We start from the raw sequence: 17,025 nt of genomic DNA, 5'->3' as shown, positions 1-17,025 counted from the left end.
TGGCGATACTGGTCAAGTGGTTTTAGTTTCTTTTTGTTTTGTCTCTCTTGAAGTGTAATCCCGTTTCGATTGAAATTCAGGGTAATTGAATTTTTTTTCTTTTTTCTTTTCCTTTTGTTTTTTATTTTCTTCTTCTTTTTCGTATCGTTTTTATTTGTATGTGTATTGGGGTTGTAAGCCCAAACAAGCTTTGCTTCGGGCCATTTGCTTGTTTTGTTTTGTTATTTATATTAATAAACCCATCTTTCTCTCTCTCTCTCAATAATTTAAAAATGACTGCTCAAATATAAGGATCGTTGATTCGGAACAAGAATAATATTAAAGTCAATATAAACCATAGGGTCAAGAGGGGGGTAAAGGGTAGTGGGGCAGTCCCCTTAATATACAAAAAATTCCATTCGTTTCAAGGTTTTGTGTCGCTATTTATTTTCATTCGATTTTTATTAGTATTATTTGATAACACTGTATCGAAGGAACTGCTAAGAGGACAGATGTATCCAAGACTGGAAAAAACACTTCTATTGTGAAGGGAGTCAAAGGTCGGGATCAAAGGATACAAGGGGAAGCTTGAAAATGATGCAGGGACTGAGTATTACACAAAGAGATCTTGATTTTATCTGCACAAAGATTTGCACAAAAATATCAGATTTCATTAAATTAAATTTGTTTATATTAGCTTTGTTTACAAACTAAATTTGTTTATATTATTTGTTTGTATGTAAACAAAATTTGTTTATATCCATTTTGTTACTTTTTTACGGGTCAGATATATATATTTTTTTTTTTGGGGGGGGGTCTAACCCGGTGCCTTCCCCCTCCCCCCCTGTATACGGCCTAGACTCTCAGTTATTTTGAGCTTATTGTTTGATCACATCTCCTTTTACTTATCTTTTTTGTTATATTTATTATTATTATTATGATATTATTAATATTTATGATATTATTATATATTATTATTTAAAATGGTACAAATCCCTAGCCGATTTGCTTATCTAACATTATGATTTTTAATCACATTAGTTGTTTATTTTGTTTTTACAAAAACAAAATACGAAACGCATACAAAATTTCTTTATATTCATTTTGTTACCCTTTTACGGGTAAGATAATTTTATTTATTTTTTTTTGGGGGGGGGGTACAGCCCAATACCTCGCCCCTCCCCCCTGTATACGGCCTAGACTCTCCCCTACTTTGAACTTATTGTGTGATCGCATCTCCTTTTATTTGTCTTTGTTGCTATATTTATTATTATTATGATATTATTATTATTTATGGTATTATTATATATTGTTATTTAAAATGATGGAAATCCCTAGCCGATTTGCTTATCTAAAATTGTGATTTTAAATCACATAATTTTTGAAGACGGCTTGCGGGTATTTTCGTACCCTTTTTTCAAAATTCAAATTGGCATCAAAGTGCTTATAGAAATTCTTTTAGAACTATTGCGACATTCAAAAATATTTATATAATCTAGATTCAATTCTCAGTTACATTTTAATCCATTTATATTGGCCTTTAGAACTCTTTTTGTTTGGTCAAGCGTAGCGTAATAGAATATATGCAATTACTGAGAGAAGTACCTAAAGACAAAAGGAAAAATCTTAGGACAATGAAGAAAACCAGATAAATAACAACCAGTGAAATAACAGTGAAGACACTTCAGCCAAGACACTGGCTCAACCGTCCTCGGTGCAGAAATTAGAATAAAAAATATAAATTAAAGTTCACAGGACAAAATAAAAGACAAAAAAACCAAAACAAGAATAAAGATATCCTTTTTTTAGGAACGGTAAAAAGGTACGTGAACAGAAAACTGATTTGATTGCAGATAAAACTGTAAGTGGAAGGTTATTTTTTTAATATTTAATTAAATATTTCTTTAATAATTAATTTTAAAAACACATATTTATATTTTTTAATATTTTAATTTAATATGTAAAATTTTTTTTAAATATTTTTCCAGACGCGGTGTCAAAGAAATTGACAAGACTTTTATCTGTGTTTTTTTTTTTTTTTCATTTGTTAGCAGTAAAGATGGCTCCGGAGCTCTCTAAGATCCCAATCGACATATTTAACAAATAAATAATATAATAAATTATTATTATAACAAATAAAATATCTGCATTTTCCCTTCTGTTTACTAGCTGTGATCTTCATTTTCCTACGTTTCTCGTTTCATCATGCTTAGCCTTTGTTGTCTCAATCATTATCATTATTATCATCATTATCATTATCATTATCATTATTTTAGTATCTAAAGACAGATTAGGAGACAGCACAGCACTATAACTCCTTCTGAGAGCTTATTAACGCTGGGTACCTACCGCCCTCTAAGTTACGCAACGACAAAAATACCAGAAATTACTTTTCTACAGTTGAATATTTAGTAGTTTTGTAGTTCCAACGCTCACACCTAGCAACGTTTTTGGCTGGGTTACAAAACCTGGGTAGGGATAAGTTATCAACGGTAATTTTAGATACTACCTATAATTACTTAATGATAGTAATTACAATTCTTTAATCTAAAAAATAATTGACTAACGGCATTTTTTGGCGTCGTTAGTCAAGGATCAAACAATGCTCCTTTCGCTTTTCACATATGAGATGTACACACCTCAATCCAAAAAGTTTGGTGACCTCAATCGAAAAACTTTAAATGATCAATGAGTGAAACATCCATTGCTTTATTTTCGGAAACTTTTAAAAAGACCAATTTTTTAAACAAATCGAAAATTTTTGATTAATAGATAAGACGATCCATATGCTTAATAAATTTGCCTACTAATTAAAACTAAATGTAACTACAGAAAATTACAAGCAAGGTCAATTATAAAAATAGAATAATTAACACTTTTATAGTGTGAACATCTTCAAAGTTATATATTTAAGCCATCATAAAAATGATGTTTATGCTCTTTCTTCGACGCTTTTGTATGAAAAACAAAGAAAAAAAAAAAATAAAACGAAAAACAAACAAAACGAACGAAGATTAAAGGTATGGGTTTTCAAACGGTGAATAAAGGAAACAAGGCAGATTTTTTGGATAAGACCTCTGCTTAGCCGTCGAGAGCTAATATCAAATAGTTCATGGTAACACACAAATTTTGTTACGTCAAAAGAATGGCTTTTTTTTGCTGACTCCGGATATATGAGATTCATTAAGTTTAATGCTATCCTTTAAAATCGCACCATCAGATTCAGCGTATCAGAGAGCCCAACTGTAGAGGTTTCAAGCTCCAAGCTGGTATGGAAAAAGTCCCAAAGCTGCCAATAGCATTAGACAGAATTCCAAAAGCTGCCAAATCTGCCAACAAACTTCACTAGGCACTGAAAACTCCCAAGTAGCATTGTTACTATGCTACCCCATTTTTTCCACGGCGGGCTCCAATCAGTTAAAATGTGGTTTTTTTTTGCCAGAAGAAAGGTAGCGGATGCGGTTTTTTTTGTTCTTCCCATGGGTGATTGTATTGAACCAATAGCCCTAGGCGATCAGCAAAGGGCCCATTTGAATAGAAATTAAAAGTTCTAGTGCCCTTTTTAATTGACCATTTGGGGACTAGTTGCCCTCCAATCTTTTTGAGAAGATTCGAGGGCGACTAGCCAACCCCCCCCCCCCCCCTGCATGTCCTTTTCCCCCTCAATCGTCTGATGGAAATTTTGAAATATCCATTTTGTTCAGCATAGTAGAACATTCTAATAAATATAAACCCCAGGGTAGTTTTCTGGGTGAGATTTCCAGGAGGGATTTTAAACGATGACAATTTCCGAGAGTTCATATAAGAAATTCATTATATTTATCTTACTTTGAACTTGGTGACTTAATTTCACACGTGGAGATATTCTTTGGGAATTGTCTGGGGGAAATTTTCAGCGGGGTTGGAATCCTCTTGGGGAATTTTTCTATGGAGGGGGGTTTACCGACAGAAATCCTCCATGGGGGAATCAGCATCAGGAGGGTTTCATGGATAGGAAATTTCCATGGAAGAATTTTTGTGGGGGAGGGAAAACTTTTCCATAGAGAGGGAGGCTGATTTTACACCACCAATTGAGAAACAATCAGAAATTAAATAAAAAAATAAGTTGCTCCTGAAAGTAACAGAAATTATTCCATATATGAAAAGTACAGCCCCATCCTCAAAAATTTCCTATAATTTATTTTCAACTAATCAGAAAATCCTTTAAAGAAATCTGATTGTCTGAAATTTACACTGGCAAAATCTTATTAGGAAAGTCCGATTGTGATGGCATCGCTGTGATTTTTGTGACATAATTTTGCCACCTTGATACTATGTTATAGGCTGAACATTTTTGAAACTATAAATTTGAGCAAACAATATCAGGTTCGAGATTTTTCGGTTAAGACATAAAGCGACCCATTTACTTTAGAAACGAAAAGCTCAAATTTGACATAGAAGTTGCCAATAAGATGACAACGGTATTGATGACATTGTTCTGGCAATATTGTCATTGTGTATCTGGCAATTATCTGGCAATATCGTCAAATATGACATTGTATGATCATGATAGAAATGACGGATTTCATTAGGTATTTTTAACCAATTTTGTTCTTCTTCTGTTTTTTCTGGCACTTAGAAAATCTGGCATAGTTCTAAGAGGTGAAAGAACATTGTGAAAATAATTCTACTCTTTTTCTTTCTCTCTCTCTTTAGTTAGTAAACTCGTCTTCTATTTAAAACCATAAACAAGGTCATCTAGGCTGTACAAAATCGCAAGCAAGGCTATCTATAAAAATCGAATAATTAACAATTTTACAGTTTGAACATTTTTGAAAATACAGAATTAAGCAAAGATGGCTTCCTCTTTCTTCAGAGTACAAAACGGTTTCGCGAAAAGTGTGGCCTGAGAGTCTATAGAATCGATAGTTAATTTCCCTTTGTATTTATACAAATAAAGCAAAATGTTTGGAGGGACTTACCGACACATTGGCCACTCTTGGGTATTTGGTTGAAGCAACATAGCACGACTTGACAGTGAGAACAACAGCGTTCATTAGGTTTTTGGCCGCTTGAATCAATGAGGTTGCGCTATCCAACTGTAAATCAAACAAGATTAAGCAAATATTAATGACAAAAATTGATAGACAAGCAACACAAAGCTACACATACACACAAGATAGGAAGGAAAGGCACAGCCATCAATAGAACAATCCTGATCCATGGCCTTGATTTTAATTTCTGAAGAATAAGTTAAAACTCGGTCTTTTTTGAGCTAAAAAACCTCAAGCAATCATCCTTGACTTCTGTTTTCTGAAGGATATTTTTTGTGCTAAAAAACCTCAAGTAACCGGCCTTGATTTTTGTTTTTTGAAGGATATGTCAAAACTCGATCTTTTTTTTTTGTGCTAAAAAACCTCATGTAATTGGCCTTGATTTTTCTTTTGAATTTTCGTTTCATGAATTTTCCTAAATACATCGTCATGTCCGTCAACACTGATGGACATATAACATCCATGAAATGATCACCCAGCAAATTATACAGAACAGTACGACATACACAATTTCTTTGGGTAGGTTTAGCCTACTTGCGACACCAAATGGCAAAGAGCTCTTGCAGCCTAATCCTCGAACACTTATTTACGCTTCTTATGCGACTCCAGATCAATGAAACAGCAAAAATATTTCACTGGCAGGAGCTATTTTATCACCTGTTACATTTTATTACACGTGATTTATTACATTTTATTTGATTACACGTGAAAACACTGGCGTTCGATCTTAGGGTAGAATTTTTATATAATTCTTAAATATCTTGAATGTTTACACATATATTGTTGTTCATAAATAATGTTCAAATATATGTTTATTACCCAGTCAGGGTGACCCGACTGCCCTTCACATTGTAAACTAAAGACTGAAGCTTTCAGTCTTCAGTTTTACGAAATTTTGTAGGCAAATTTCAGATAGGTAAGGAGTTTCGCCCTCTCTAGCCTTTCCATAAGTGATTTACGGAATAAATAGTTTCAAATAAACAAATTTCAAAGTTTCTGAACAATGATAACAACATGGTAAAAGCAGTCCTGTAGATGTCGGGCTTGCAGTAAGAGTTAAAAGTTATAACTTTAGTTTATGTTCTAAAAGAAAAGAAAAACTGGGTCAATTATTTGATAAACTTGACTTTTAACTAAAATAAACGTTTAATAGTAGTAATAGCAATTTATTATCCAGGAAAACAGAGACAAAATCAATCGGTAGCACACTAAAAGCGTCGCTTGCGATGGTGTGCTACTAACAAAAAAGAAAGAAAAAAAAAAACAACAAAACAACAAGTTTAATCTATAATAAGCAGAAGGGTGAAACCGTCTACCGAAAAAAAACTTACATAAATAATTCATAGACAATAAAACAACATAATATCATGATTCCGAAGCAAAAAACAAAACAATAAACAATTATTGTCAATCTTAAATTCGTCAATTATAATCTGTTTCGAAGGTATATTTTCCAAGCAACCCCACAAGCAGCTCAGATTTGAATTAACTAATGGGTAATTCCTTGGTACCTGGGATAAGCTCATTCCACAGCTTAGCCCTCTATAAATAACTGAAAAAGCAGTCCTACTTGAAACTAGGCGAGGAACCTCAATATCTCCACTTGTCCAAGTTCCTTGACAATGAAGGTTGGATCTTCCCCGAAATATTCCTGTAAAACAGTCTGAGAGGCACCCATAACAATACTTATACATAAAAACAAATGTGTAGAAATCACGCAATCCAGCTGCAGGCATTATATTAGCGATGTTTTCTTCAATTTCAACATCCTTTGGGCTGTTTTTCCTTGATACTGAGCAATCTTATATAAGGAAGCCTTCACTAATCCACAATCTAGCTAAGCTACAAAACAACGAGGTAGTAACTACTTTTTTTTGGTGCTCTCCCTGTATATTAGGATACAAACTGGATAAAATACTTACTGATTCATCTAAGTTTTTTCACATGATCAATAGGTCAAATCTATTAGCCAAGACCTATCATGTTCTATGCATAGCGTGACAAGTCTAATCGAAAATCCGTTTTTCCAGGTAAAAAAATAAAGACTCAACAAATTGGAATCGACAGAATAACCCCTGGGAAGCTGAGATGCTTCCCATTGTTTTAAGAACTAAAAAACAATTGGGAGTTCTTGGGATGGTGTAAAGAGGGAAGCTTTGAATAGATTGGTATGTAGGAGGAGCATACGTAGCTGTATTTGTCTCAGGCGGCTTGGTGCTGCAGTGAGTTATTAGTAGTAGTTAGTACTGGTGTGTTTCAAAAATTCTCTACATAGTCCTGGCTTAGTGCCGAATAACTTCTATCTATTCCTTGAGTTGACGAAGTGGCTTGAAGGGAAGCGCTTCCAAATTGACGAGTAGCTTTTAATATGTATCTGTGCTCCTGTTTATTACTAATCAGAAAAAAACAAGGAAAATAGTCACAGATAAAATTTATCAGTTTTATATTTTGATGGTGGGCAAATGAAAACTTTTTCGACTAAATATACATAAAAATACACTTTCAGGGCATAATTTTTCTAGATTAAGAAAAGAGAGTCTGTTGGACTTGATACTAGGTGGGGGAGTTTCTCCTCCACTGCTGTGAACATAAAATTATAAAAATACTTACCCCAGAAACAATCAATTCACCAGATATGTTTTGTACATCCGCTTTGACTTTCGAAGTAATATTCAACTGGTGGCAGTACAAAGCAATCCGTTGAAGGTATGCAAGTAAGTCATTTTTCGTTGAGCTCTCTGGACATTGGTCAGCAATAGCACGGGCCAGCTTATCAAGCTGAGTTCCAGCTTCAGAAATCTTCTTAGCAGCGGTGATGACATCCATTGTTGTTTTCAAATTCCCTCGTCCTCTGTGAAAACATTTTCTGGGGATAAGACACATGATAACCATAGAAACACCAGCGAGTTTCGGGGAATACACAACGGATTTTCAACATATCTTATTCAAAATCAAGTAGTTTTGCTTTAAAAGCTAATACCTTTTATAATATTGGTATATAGCCTTCTCTCCATGATTGTATACGTGGAAGCAAATAATTTTAAAATTAATCGAGGTTTGATAAAAATTTGATCATATTACTAATTTTTCATCCTACAGCCACATATACAATTAAAAAAAAAGAAAGAAAATTTGACATTTATCTTACAAATACATTTACAATTAACCAAAAAAAGAAAGAAAAAAGGACAAAATTAGCACTTAAAATTCCTGTCAGCATTAGATTTTGTTGTATGGTATACCAGACAAATGCATTAGAGTGATTAGTGCTATGTAAGAGAATAACACTGCGGCGTTTAAGGTAGGAAATGAGGTTAGCAACTGGTTTTGTATTAAATCAGGAGTTAAGCAGGGTTGTGTCCTATCCCCCCTTATATGGATCGTGTTGATGGACTTTCTCATATAGAGCACAGGAAAGGCAACGGAATCAAATGGGGAAGAAACTCTCCTGTGCTTAGATTATGCTGATGATTTAAGCATTCTGAAAGTGTGAGCAAAATGAATGAACTTTTATAGGTTTTACGAGTTCAGGGCGCTAGAATAGGTTTGAAAATTAATGTTAAGAAGACTAAGTCGCGAAGACTAGGAATAAGTGAAAATGAAAAGGTGACGCCGGGTAACGAAAAGATTGATCAGGTGGATATTTTCACTTACCTTGGTAGTATTATTAGTGAAGACGGTGGGAGCAGGTAAGATGTTAAACATAAAATAGCCAAGGCTCAGGGTGTGCTTTTTTACAGTTGAAAAAGTGCTTGGAAGAATAGGAAGAAAAGTCTCCGAACCCACATTAGAATATTGAAAGCTACAGCGATGACAGTGGCCAAATATTGCTCTGAAATATAGGCGTTCCAAAAAGCGGATGAAGATTTGCTAGGTTTTTTCCAGAGAAGTTGCCTACAGATTGTTCTAGGTACCCGGCTAAATTAACGCATTTCAAACAGTATGTTGTTTGAAAAGTGTGGTTCAACCCAGCTCTCTGCGGCTTTAACGAGAGAAAGTTCAGAAGGCTAGGGAACGTTGTACGGCTGAAGAATGACAAATTGCCGGAGATAATCCTTTTCGGCCAACCGCCTAGGGCGGTTGTTATAGGTACGGATTGTTCTGGGTACCCGGCTAACTTAACACATTTCAAACAGTAGGCTGTTCGAAAAGTGTGATCCAACCCAGATTTCTAGGGCTATAATTAGAGAAAGGCTGAGATGGCTAGGGCACGTTTTGCGGATGAAGGATGACAGATTGCCGAAGATTGTTCTTTTCGGCCAACCGTCTAGGGTGGTTGTTCTAGGTGCGGATTGTTCTGGGTACCCGGCTAACTTAACGCATTTCAAACAATAGGCTGTTCGAAAAGTGTGGTCCAACCCAGCTTTTTAGGGCTATAATGAGAGAAAGGTTGAGATGGCTAGGGCACGTTCTGCGGATGAAGGATGACAGATTGCCGAAGATTGTCCTTTTCAGCCAACCGTTTAGGGCAAAACGGAAAGAACGTCGTCCACAGTTGGGGTGGAAGGATGTCATAAAGAAAGATTTAAGCGAAGTCGGAACTTCCTAGGAGGGTGTAAAAAGATAGAGGCTTTGAAAAGATTGGGATGGAGGAGGATGGTGCGTAGCTGTGTTGGCCTCGGGCGGCTTGGTACTGCGGCGATTTTTTTGAAGTATTAGCGTGTTTAGGGAGAGGCGAGAAGACGAGAGAGAGAGAGAGAGAGAGAGAGAGAGAGAGAGAGAGAGAGAGAGAGAGAGAGAGAGAGAGAGAGAGAGAGAGAGAGAGAGAGAGAGAGAGAGAGAGAGAGAGAGAGAGAGAGAGGGAGAGAGAGAGAAAATGTTTTTGTACCGTTCTTTACCCTCTTAGAACTAGCCCAGAATGTAAAAGATGTAGAAAAAAAAGAATGTTAACGGTTGAAAATACCTAGTGAAATCCGTCATTTCCATCATGATCATACACATATGTTTAGCCAGAACAATGACATCATTACCGGTGTCATCCCATTTGGCCACTTCCATGTCAAATTTGAGCTTTTCGTTTCTGAAGTATTCTACTTGCTGTGCGATTTTCTGTTTGTCTTCATCTGGCAATTTTCTCATTGCTTCCTGCAAAGTAACCGTATATTTAAGCGAGTTAGGTTATACACACAAGTCAGCTCATAGAAGAAGAGATTAAACTCCTCTACCCTCTCAAGGAGTCGGTGGGAAAGGGATCCATCACTTGACTAAGCTTCAACGAAACATTTATGGACATCCCATGTACCACAAAATGGTGCGAGAGGAACTATCTTTACTATGGCACTTGACCCTTTTTTTGTCAAGCCCAGGCTTCCCTCACCGACAGGAAATTTCAATTTTCTTCGCATTTCGTTGCAAAACCAAGTAAAACCTCATATTGATTGCTACGAAAAGAAGTTTTTGCATAAAATAGTGGAAAAACCCGTTCTGAACTATTTTCGTATTCGTTTAATGAAATACCTATCGTGGCACTGAGAAATGAACGCTAAATTATGCTACTTTTACAGTCACAAAATGGTCACTTGTTAGCTACACTTGCGAGACATGACACAACTTTCAATTCACTTGTTAAATGCTAAATACCGCAAAGTAATTCTATTTTTCTTGGGTCTTTTTCTCAGTCTGAATTAACAAAATAGTGTGTGACCTAAATCCGGGTAATTCAGCGAGAATACACGGGTCTTGTTCAATACTTGTTAAGAAATATTGTCTGCAGTAATTTTACCATTACAGCATATAATTATTCTTTCATTTAAAACTGGAGTTTTCCAATCTGCTTTTAAAGAAGCGAAGATAATTCCACTTCACAAAGGTGACTCTCCTGAAAACTCATCAAATTACCGCCCTATTTCTATTTTGTCAGCCTTTTCTCAAATACTTGAGAAGGCAATTTATAAAAGGTTTTACGATTTTATCAAATCGTTTAATTTCTTCACAAATTCCCAATTTGGTTTTAGGTCTGGAGACAATACTGAACACACTATCCTTGCTCTCGTCCAATATATTTATGAATGTTTAGATAGAGGTGAAATTCCAGCAACAATATATTTAGATTTAAAAAAGCATTCACTGCAATATCGAATTTTGGAGCAATTTTTTTGAAATTCAATTATGACATTAAGAAATCGCCGCTATATTACCTCAATCAAAGTTTGTTCTCCCAATCACAAGATTTACATAATTGTAACACTCGACAAAAAAAAAGAGCATCTACATTGACAAGTAAAGTACTTGATCTACATTGACAAGTATAGTATAGATTTACATAATTTTGACACTCAACAAAAAAGAGTATCTATATTGACAAGTATAGAACTGAGAGATCTAAATTCGCTCCGTTTGTGTCAATAGTCTGGGATACTCACAAGGATCTTATTGATAAATATTCTTCTAACCAATTACTAAAAAGGAATATTAAATTTCATTAAGTTCAAGATTGTCTTTAATCTAGTATCTTAATAAGAAATTTAATAAGAAAAAGTAATTCGTATGGTTTGCTGCTCTGGATGAATATGGGCCTCTCGGGTATCTTGTAGTATTAATTTATGTTTAATAATATTGATATTTTTATACTTATTTATGGATCCTGGGCAAACTGCTACTGTCATATTATTGCTGCGTTACTGTATCTTTGCCGTCATGTTTATCATTGTATTGTAGCGTTATTTGTTATTTTATCTTTGTCTAGGCCTAGTTTTTCGAGCTCGTCTCCCCATGGGCCTTTGTCAAATATATACATGTATATGTGAATAATAAAATGATTGAACTCGCAGTTTTACCATTTTTAATGACTGACTAGATTAGATGTTTTTTGACAAGTAACACACAAGAAAGAAAAGAACAAGCAACCACAAAATAATGTGAATTATATCTATTTGTTTATTTTGTGTTTTTTTTTCTTCTTCTTTTGGCTCTTATGTGTTAGGTGTCGTTTTTTTTATTAAAGAAGGTTTTATTTAAAAAAAAATGTTTTTTTTTCATTAAGTTTTTTTTTCCGTTGAAAAAGGCTCCCAGAAGTGGCGCCGAAATATTCGGAGTTTTTACTATTAAAATTTTTTTTGTTCCACATAATTAAACCTGTTTATTTAGATTATTTTTAATTAATCAAATTAATTTAACTCGTTTTTCTCTCTTATATTTTTTTGCTTAACAAATGTCTTTATTTAAATTAAACCTGTTCTTTCTCTCTTATATTTTTTTGCGCTAGAATCATACCCTTCTGTTAGGCACTAAAACTATTTTATTCTCTGCTTCAACGGCCGTTTAAAAACTCTTTTCTCCCCCTCCTTTTCGCATTTTTCGATTTTTTTCTAAAAGAAAAAATTCTTTTAGAATCATTCTTTTCCCTCCTTCTTTTCAATTTTCTAAATAGATTGATAAACAATTTTTTATGTAATTCTGATGCGTACTTTAATCAGTATTAAAATTTTTTTGTATATTTTGTTTCTATTCAGTCTACAAATGCTTAGTAAACTTACAATTTAGTAAACAAAGCTTTGTGCTATGTTTGCAAATAAGGAATATTCTGCTATACTAACTGGTGGAATGAGTTGGATAAGAACCAAAAGGGGATGCTTACACGGGCAGTAGTGATTCCACTAATATCTGGATATTCATCGACAAGTAGATCAAGTCCTACTGATTTGTTGATTGTTCTGTCGATTGTATAATCATTATCCAAAACAACTTCTTCTGGGTCTAATTCTTCATCCGTCTGTAATTATGAAAAAGGTCATGAATGTTGAAAAAGGTCATGTTACCTTATGATGTAAGGTCAATGTTACCTTATGACCTAAGGTCAATGTTACCTTATGTAACATTATGAATGTTACCTGACAAAAAGAACGGTAACATTCAAATACCAAAAAAAACTCAGAAGCTACAACGCCAAATCAAATAAAAAAGAGGGGAAAATGAGACACTTGTGATTTCTTGGGGGGAGGGGGATGGGTAATTATACTTTTTTTGATAATTATATAAGATATACCAAGAATTCTGCAAAGATGTGGAATATGGGGGAGGAAGGCTGGACCACGATCTCCTTCCCGGGGAAAAATTCTTGACACTCGTTTGTTTAGGTAACTAGACATTTGTGCTTCTGCTTCTCTATCAAATATCCTTATCAACAACGTCCTGATATATTCTACTATCATTTCATTTTATGAGCCCAATTTTCTTAGGTCTTCTTTGCCTGTATACTTCCCTGTTTTGATCAATCTTCCATAAAAATTAAAGAGTATCTTAAGAAGTAGTATCATTCTACTTGAACTATGAAATTATGGGCAACAGTTTTCAACCATTTTTCGGGTAATCAGCATCTTAATGAAGCCATTTATTGCATCTAAGATTTTTTTTTTGCAGCTCCAAACAAATTTTTGATTCTACTCAATTTTTAACACGAAAAGCCATCTAAGAAAAAACAAAAAAAGACAAAAAAAAAACAAAAAAAGTTTCAATAGCGATCAAGTAAACCCATTGGGTCATTGATGATGGTTATTTCGATCTTTACAATCAATCATACATTTACAACATCAGTTGTAAAAAAAAAAAAAAAAAAAAAAAAAATCATCATGAACTCGCTTCAGCCTAATCATGAACCGATTAACATTTTTTGTTAGGCTTATAACCTCCAATAAAGAACTCCGCACAAATGGTACCACAAAACGCAGAAACAAAGATGCTCATTGAGTCAGGAGGGTGACTCCATTGTCTAGTAACAACTTGAGCCTAGCTTGACTAGTAACATTTGCAATGTTCACATAATAATAACATATTTCTAAGGCAACGACACCATCTCAGGGTGGAAAAAAGACCCAATGGTTTAAAGAAAATAATACGAAAGGAAAAAGAGAATAAAAAAGAGCAAAGAGAGGAAAAGAAGAAGGGAGATAAGGAGAGGGAAAAGAAGAAAGCAAAAGAGAAAAAAGAAAAGAGGAAAAAGAGAGGGAAAGAAGAAGGGAGATAAAGAGAGAAAAAAGAAGAAGAGGAAAAAGAAAAGAAAAAGAAGAAAGACAAGAGGAAAGAAGAGAGAAAGAAGAAAAGACAGCGTTGTAACAAAAAATCAGACAAGCTTCCCAACTTTTGATAGTTACGTTCTAAAATCACGAACAAAATTGTAACTTAAACCAGCAAGTATATTTATTTCACATTAAAAAAAAAGCAAGCCAAATTAGTATAGAACACATCCTGTGGCTTAAAATAGCATACGTCTGTATTAACCTTTACACCACATTATCAGAGGGTGCCATACACCCTGCCATGTCCACCTTCATTATCCCATATTCTTGGTTATTTTACCCTGATCTTAATATCACATCTTCCCAGTCTAGCTTCTTCATAAGTTTGATTATATTCACCCACTCACAACCCTCGGTGACGGACACATAAAAAATGTCCTCCTTTTCATAACGAATTTTCTAAATAGGTAAATTCTTTCCCTTTCTCTCATTTATCACCCCATACAATTCTTTAGGGGATTGGGAGGGGGCTATTTTCCCCATTCTATCCCAGTTTACAAACGTCTAATCTTGTACTAGTTTTCTGGTGGTATATCATATTTTCTTTCAATCTTTGCTTGACGAGCCCACTATTTATATGTTCACGATGTCTAATGACGACATGAATTATATTTAAATCTCTCTTTATTTATTTTTATTTACAGTTAGTTCTCTTTCTTCAGTTTCCCTGTTTGATTTTTATGGAGTGAAGAGGGAGGCCATTTCTCCTGTTTTCGATTTTTTTTTTATTTTGTTCTAGTTTTTCGCACCTATATTTTATATTTTTTTCCCTTGACGAATACCTAATTTTCATATATTAATCTTATTCAATAATTTTGTTTTTATTTATCTATGCACAACTCTAAGACGCTATGTTTCTTTCCAAGGGATGGACAGGGGGCTAATCTCCCCTAGCTACGAAACTCTGCTACTATAATATTCGTTCTTTTTATACTTGCATTACCAATATAATAGGCTTGCCATAAGCGAGGCAGTCCGACTCTAGTATTTCGAAGTTTGAGCCGTTTCATGTCTTTCCTCATGTTTTACACCTAATTCATTGTTTTCATTTTTTCATTCATTCATTTTTTCATTGTTTTCATTCATTGTTCCATTTTTCAACTTGAATTCTTTGCTCCCCTTTGTAGTCCATAATTTCAGCGTTTCTTACTTTTCATAGTAGGTTCCAAATAAATAATTATTTTTGTTTATATATTCATATTGTTCCATATTTATTTCTTTTCCATTTATGTATGCAACGAAAAGGTAGTAATTTTGTAGCAGGTAGGTATTAGAAATTATGGAGAATTTGAAAGTTGACAGATATAGAAGTCGATAGTGGACAGATATACAAGATTTGACTAAACACTTTATGGTTTAATTCCTATAACATGGAAGACTTTTAAGAGTGGAAACTGGGGCTAGTGTTGGAAACAAAATCACTATCGCCATCTAGCTTTTTGAGGACTTTGTTAAACCCAAATTGCTACACACTTGTCTTTTTAGATATTTTTAAGAGCAGAGGATGCTGACTAAAGCAGAATTATGTTCCAAGTAGACCTATCAGCTTCAGTCTACTAGCCTACTTAACCTGCTAAGATTTTCCTGCGCTAACTTAGGCTTTGTGCAGACTGTATTTTGACTTCAGTCCTACAGAAAAAAATTACTGATCAAGCATCGCGTGTAGAGCAATATTAGTGTTTATCATTTTCCACTGTAGATTGGTCATACAAACATCTAATTTTTCAAAAAATTTTCTATATTTTAATAGATTATTATATTATTATATAAATTAAATATAATATATAATAAGTATTAAGTATATATAAGTATTAAGTATATAATAAGTAAGGAATAAATATAATGTATAATAAGTATAAATAAAATATAAATATAAATTATTATATTTTAATAAAGTCGCCAGACACGATACTGTCTGTGGCACTAGTAATTTTAAATTCCAATAGTTCCACTTTATTCGCCGAAAATCCAATCCTCATAAGTTTCCCATTTTCTTTGGTTGACTTAGGCCTGTTTGAGTTATCAGTTTTGGTTAAGTACAAAAAATTCTTTGAAAATTCATTATACTTACCCTATTAAGTAAAACTGTGCGTCTGATCTCCCTCACCGCATCATAAATTAGCCTTGATGCATCGATGAATTCATTTTCGTCAACATCTTTTGAAGGGTTTGATGATAAGCCATCAACAGCAACCACAACACGACCAGAGAATTGTGGCATTACTATAAAGTTCAAATGTTTGACATACATTGTCATATCTGAGCTTTTAAGGAAACAAAGAAATTCACAGAGCTTTTGAAATTAAATAAATTTCAACGTGAACGCACCTATCTTACACTTAAGATACAATTTTCTAAAGGAAATCCACAGTAGTATGTAGAAAATCCCTAAAAATAAGGTCTAATACCCAATAGCTAAACCAAGACCATATCTACCGTGTCCCTTTTCCCGGATATAGTAGATGAATGATATAACCGTAAAATGGTAAACAAATAAAAAAAATACCTCATTTCGCATTCCTTGGTAGCCTGGGTCACAACACAAGGTTTAAACACATTTAGAAATTTTTTTTTCCAGCAACTGGGGTCAACGTTTTGACTCTTTTTAGATAGGATAATATTTTGCTACGAGAAAGGATAAACAAAAACATTAACACTTAGCGACGACTATACCTAAAATAAAATTTAAAAATGGGTAAAACCTTTAATTAAGATAATAAAACTTCGTTTCGGCTTCACAGATCGGCCTTTATCAAAGAAAATAACAGGGAAACTAAGGAATAATATCAGATTAAATAAACTAACTTATACTAGAAAATAACACAAAAAAAGAAAAAACCCAAAAACGTTATACAAAGAAAATAAAGTAATAACGAAAAATGAAAGAAACTCATTTGCCAATTAGCACTGTTAATTGGCATACGCTAACTGAAACTCATTTGCCAATAAGGATTGGCTAACCGTGGTCAATCTTTGGAAAATATAAAATGTATCGGATC

At 33.9% G+C, this 17,025-nt stretch overlaps 1 protein-coding gene across 5 annotated transcripts in view; it reads right to left on the bottom strand.

Moving 5' to 3' along the window:
* The window catches only part of LOC136039573 (catenin alpha-like), an 80,002-nt gene that overhangs the window by 7,814 nt on the left and 55,163 nt on the right, over nt 1-17,025 (bottom strand). For all 5 annotated transcript variants that reach the window (XM_065723420.1, XM_065723422.1, XM_065723421.1 and 2 more), the window contains exons 11-15: nt 16,098-16,249; nt 12,589-12,723; nt 9,916-10,097; nt 7,623-7,863; nt 4,941-5,057 (exon numbers count right to left, since the gene is read on the bottom strand). In XM_065723420.1, coding sequence (XP_065579492.1) covers nt 4,941-5,057; nt 7,623-7,863; nt 9,916-10,097; nt 12,589-12,723; nt 16,098-16,249 — 827 coding nt within the window. The remainder of the gene's footprint in view (nt 1-4,940; nt 5,058-7,622; nt 7,864-9,915; nt 10,098-12,588; nt 12,724-16,097; nt 16,250-17,025) is intronic.

This window comes from Artemia franciscana, chromosome 19 (assembly GCF_032884065.1).
Source record: "Artemia franciscana chromosome 19, ASM3288406v1, whole genome shotgun sequence".
Classification (NCBI taxonomy): domain Eukaryota; kingdom Metazoa; phylum Arthropoda; class Branchiopoda; order Anostraca; family Artemiidae; genus Artemia; species Artemia franciscana.
This window is presented reverse-complemented; position numbering and strand designations above follow the sequence as displayed.